Source organism: Hyalella azteca, unplaced genomic scaffold, assembly GCF_000764305.2.
Source record: "Hyalella azteca isolate HAZT.00-mixed unplaced genomic scaffold, Hazt_2.0.2 contig11265, whole genome shotgun sequence".
Taxonomy (NCBI): Eukaryota; Metazoa; Arthropoda; class Malacostraca; order Amphipoda; family Hyalellidae; genus Hyalella; species Hyalella azteca.
This window is the reverse complement of record NW_025941266.1, coordinates 1-5528: the sequence shown is the minus strand read 5'-3', so window position 1 is coordinate 5528 and position 5528 is coordinate 1. Positions and strand designations below refer to the sequence as shown.

Sequence of the window (5528 nt, the reverse complement as noted above, 5' to 3'; positions counted from 1 at the left end):
ACCATGATGAAATAAAAATATAAGACAAAAATAACATAAAAAAAAAACATTATGACTTGGCTCAGTTAACATGGCCTGCACATAAGTGAATAAATGGTTAAACTGTCCTAATGAATCCACATGGCAGATACCTGTTAAGAAGGTTCTTTGGTACGCCAACACTTTTGCTTAAAGAATAATCTGGGCCTGTAGAAGGTGATCAGAAAGTCAAATGGTAAAATGGTAACAAAATAAGTTAAAAAGGGTGCATTTAGTTTTCTTAACTTAAGATGATAACACAAATTTTAATATCCATTATTGTGAGTTACACTCTTATTTCTATAACTGACAATGATGTTTTACCATTCTAACATTATTTGAAAATTAAACTGCAACCGCATAAGAAATAATATTACAAATAAAATATGATAACACTGTTCTTGTTATAAAGAAGGTTGCTGCTTGATATACCTAGAAGCAGCTGAAAAAGAAAACTTGTAATAAATTAACATGAAAACGTGTAATGATGGCTACATGGACAACATGCATCATCGTTGTGAAATTAAAAAGAATATTTTTTTCAAATAAACATAGCTACGGTACTAAATACATACTAGCACGATGTATTAATTTCATTAGAAATGAAATCAAAGATTATGTCAAGGATTCCTGATCTATCTAGTCTTTGAGGCGTTCATCCGCATTAAAAGTACTTTTCTCCAGTTGCTTCCATGCAGAAATTACAGGTAGTTCTAACAAACTGTTTGCAGCAAGATATTGTCAATGCTTGCTGGCATCATCTTAAGAAGGAAAAGTCAACTTGTCACAAAGCACAATCTCGATATCTGTACAGTAATAGCTTCAAATTCTCATATAAATGACAAAATTATGATAACTGATCATAGAAAACTATTCAATCTTCCTCTACAGCATCAACAAGATCAGAAAGCCTATCTATTCTAGAGTCAAGTCTTGAAAGCAGAATTTCAACAAGTTCATCATTTTCAGAACTATCATCAATCTCATCATCTTCTTCTTCTTCAATAACTTCTTCAGCAATTATTCCCTCAAGAAAAATCTCCACATCAGCAACATCTTCATTGTTATCAGGTATAGCATTTTGAGCATTGTTCTCAACTTGCTCTTCTTCCCTAAAGTGTACATCAACATTTATCTCCAGCTGCAAGTGATAATCAGTAAGCATAAATGCAACAGCAATCAATACAGGTAGGCGCACTTTAGACTCCCAGGCAAGTTTTATGAGGAAAGTAACAGTTGGTGGTAGTGTGCTGGGCAGTAGGCCACCCACACCCATCATGGAAAGGAGTTGTCGAAGCATCTTTGCTCTCAACTTGACCACACACTTATTGCCATTTGATTATTGGTGGAGCAGTTGTCTGGCATGCATGTTGCTGTCCCTGATGATCCAACTCTGTTGAGCAACGGGTACCACCTGAAATTTAGGATGAAATTAGATTATTTAGATATGAATTTGTGTGATTCATTCAATCACAAAACAAGCATTACAGCCTATTGATGCATTGGTTTCATTTGAAATATATAAGTTTGTATAATATATAGCTGCCAAGACAACACCGGCTGCTCAAGGACAGTCAGAGGAGATGGAGGACAAGTAATTAGTAGGAATGATGTCCGTAGATTAAGGCCTGTAAATAATGTAGGGAGTAACCGCATACATCAAAATGAAAGTGCACAAAAAGTTTTAAAATGTTTTTTCTCACGCAAACAGATGATGAGACTCACGCAAACAGAAGATGAGACTCACGCAAACTAGAATCGCCTTCATGCAGCAGAAGATCATCAACAGCGCCTTCACGCACAGTTAGGCCAGGCAGGGCAAACAGTTCCTGCTGGAGGTGACGGCGGTAGAGAGTGCGGTCCATCTGAGCCCGTAGCCCCCACACTGCTGGGCCCTTGCGCTTGTTCAGGATCTAAGACATCATAAGATATTCTTCTGTCAATAAATTTTGCAACAACACTTATAACTTTTTTATCTTCGCTATATAGTACAGGGCTTAATTTGTGACCGTAGAATTTGCACTAACTTTTGTTTAAACTTTTTGTTTATGTGACTCTAGAATTTGCACTAGAAAATTATCAACAAACACGATTATTTTTTTGGATCTACCAGAAAAATTGAAGCATTCTCCACTGAGTCAAACCTTGAAGTGAATCCCGGCCCTGTCACAGATGCGGGGACAGAGACCATCCAGGGCATCAATCTCACGCAACAGGTGCCCCTTGCCAATGCCCCCAAAGGAAGGATTGCAAGACATTGCACCTAGAACAAATATCAGTTTTGATTAGTAAAACAATTTTGCAAAGGTGAAATTATTTCCACTCATGAGGTAAAATAATTCATGATCATTTAAAATAATTTGAAAACAAATGACAATCCTTAGCTTAGCTGATTTACAAACTTTGAAATAATTTGTCAGAAAACCAAGATTTATAGGAACTGAACCTCCTGCAACCAGATTAAGAAATTTTCAAATCAACTCATAATTGGCCCTTTGATTATTTTTTTATTCATAGTATGAAGGTATACACATGCATGATAAGTAAATTACTTCAATATTCATTTTGCCTGGATCATTTCTCTGCATCTCACCAATTGTTTGTTTGTTATGAGTGACCAGCAAGGTCTTTGCTCCCATTCTGGCGGCAGCATGGCTTGCCTCACAGCCAGCATGGCCCCCACCAACAACCACCACATCAAATCTGTTCACAAAATATTTCATTAAGAATTTTAAAGCAGTCATGGTGGCACACCAAGGTTTTCTGTGTCAAGATATATTGTTAATTATTAATAGCATAAAAATACACTAATTTCCCTTTTTGAGCTAGTAAACCCTTTAAATTAATACCAAAAATTTGTTACCCTATTCATCAAAAAATTGCATTAAATATCTAAAATGAAAAGAGATGTTTTAAAAAGAGAACATTTTTCCTTACACCTTCTTTGATGGGAAAATTTTTAGCCTATTAATATATGATAGAATATCAACCAAACCTGTCTAGTAGACCTTCTTGTTGAGAATAGAATTTTCTTATGCTCTTGGTAACCCAGTTGCCTGGGAAATGCACCTGTAAACAAAAAAGAATTGATCAAAATAATTACTTTTCTAAACTATAACTTAAAGTTTAGTGTTGCAATACACTGAATTCATGAGTCTACTTATTCCTCAAATTGTAAATGAAAGCAGAACTTAGAACAGGACAAATAGGCAATAAGAAGATAGAGAATGGGAAATGAAGCATTACTACAGCCACTAGTGTCAACTGTCAAGAGTGTGATCAAAAACCTATATCTTCCTAAGTGTGGATTTAGCCTTTAGGGGGTTTACGCCTGATTGCAGCCAAAACTGGGATATTTGGCAGAAACCTCAGGCAAGATTAAAATTTCTCAACTTATGAATGAAATCTTGCAGCTCCAAAGTGACAATTTTTTTTATATATTTAGTATCTTGCAGCATACATATTTGTGTAATTTTGTTAACAATTATGATAGGAGTTAATTCAACTAGCAGGAATACAAGGAATTTAAAAGCAAAGAAAAGCCTAGCAAATTCGCCATATTGATACTAAAACATTTCAGAGTCCAGCTCCATCATCAGTAGTACTTATCTAGCACTAGCAGTAATCTTACAGTACAAAAATGGTAGGAAAGCTCTGATTGCCTAACAGGAAAATTGGGCAGAAACCACCTGTGAATTGGACCCAATTTAGATTATTGGGCAAAACCACAAAAGTTTCCCAAAATTGCAGGTCAAGATGATCATTTTGCAGTCATAGTAAGATGGGGTAAGACAGGACCAAAATCACTAACAAGCATGTAGCACCAATACAATGAATAATTGAAAAACCTTGAACCTACCAAATGGAATGTTGGTGCAATGGACTTCTATCTCTCAACTCAGATTTTTTGAAAATTGAACCCTTTTTTGCACAAAGCAAAAAAAGTGGACTGGTCCCATCTTACCCCACTAGGGTAAGATGGGACCGGGTTGGGGTAAGACAGGACCAGCCTCTAACTTCAAGATTTCTAGATTATTAAGCAAATTGAGAACTTGATATTTAATACTATGCATCTAGAAACATATTAGATAATGGAATGGCTAAGTAATTATTATCATTTTTTAATAAAAAAATAGTCTTTACAGATTATTATAAATTGCTGCAGGCCTTGTGTCTGCATCTCCTGGCATGCTTGCATCATTGTAGCTTCATTGTAACGTTTTGCGAATTTTTTGTACTTGTGACTCATAACTGATTATCTTTTATTCCCAACCACTATAACATTTGTTTAAAATGTATAGCTCTTTATTCCTGTGAAAAGGAAGGTGATGAGTAACACTGCATGCATGTATAAGCCCTGCTTTGGCTTTCACAAAGTTACTACATAAACATAAAAATTAGTTAGTTTGAGCAGCATTTGTATTCTAATACTCCCTATTTATGTCTGTTGAAAATTTTTAATCTATGAGGTAAGATATGACCATTTGGGGGTAAGACAGGACTGATCATGGGGTGAGAAAGGACCAACTGTGGGATAAAACTGAACCATTTGGTGATCCTATCTTACCCTATGTCTGGTCCTTTTTTACCCCATTTTAGAATGCACGTCAGGCAATAGGGGTAACTGGTAGGAATATCTGGTATGGCTCAAAAGTTACTTCATACTTGAGGTTACCTGCATACATCCACAAACCTGGCAAAAAAAATCATGTGATCAGACATAGCTTATTTCCCAAATAAGGTTAACTATTTTCTGACCTATCTCCACATAGGTTTTTTTTAATTGCCTAAAATTCATTATTTGCAGTACATTGTTGAAACAAACACAGAAATGACAGGAAATAAGTGCCCTAACAGATTCTTAAATAAAATTGAATTCAGTGCAATTAGTATGCACGTCATAGACTGGTCCTTTCTTACCCCATGAAGGCTGCGATCCTGTCTTACCCCATCTGAGTGATCTGACTATAATTATTAAATAATTTTTTTTTATAATTTTCCACTGAAGAAATCAGGAAATGCTACACTATAGGAACAGGTAAAATTGACAAGGTTCACAGGCTTTTTTGTGCAATTCATAAATAGCTTCTAGTCTTCTACCAATTTTCCAGGCAGGAATTCAACAAAAATTATTGTGAAGTTACCTAGCTGATTTCATGCCTATCATTCCTTCCTATGGAATTTTCCATATTTCTTCAGTGAAAATATCTGACAATCCCTACTGAAAGTCTGAAATAACAATTTTTGTCTATGTTGTTGACTGCCTAGGGTAAACGCGGTATATTCTGACACATTAAGGATGCATCGAGAAATGAAAAACTATAAAAAAAAACGTATGTGTTACGTAAGTTCTGTTGCCTTCACATGACTCTCTAAACACTTCACTACGCGTCAGCAACAATGGAACGTCACAAAATGTTGCCATATTTATTAAAAAGCCTTTAGAATGGAAACCTACCAAATCCCTATATTCCGTCACTTTGTGTGGCAACATCCGACACGTGGTGAGT

At 35.6% G+C, this 5528-nt stretch overlaps 1 protein-coding gene across 1 annotated transcript; it reads right to left on the bottom strand.

The window, feature by feature from the left end:
• Positions 1-1765: 1765 nt before the first annotated feature.
• LOC108677533 (protein MTO1 homolog, mitochondrial) lies at positions 1766-3087 on the bottom strand (the record flags this gene model as incomplete). Its single annotated transcript, XM_018165761.1, is given in 4 exon segments — positions 1766-1931; positions 2163-2281; positions 2612-2721; positions 3014-3087. Coding segments are annotated over 4 exon segments (469 nt in total), but the record flags the coding sequence as incomplete, so codon positions are not given.
• Between the last annotated feature and the right edge of the window lie 2441 nt (positions 3088-5528).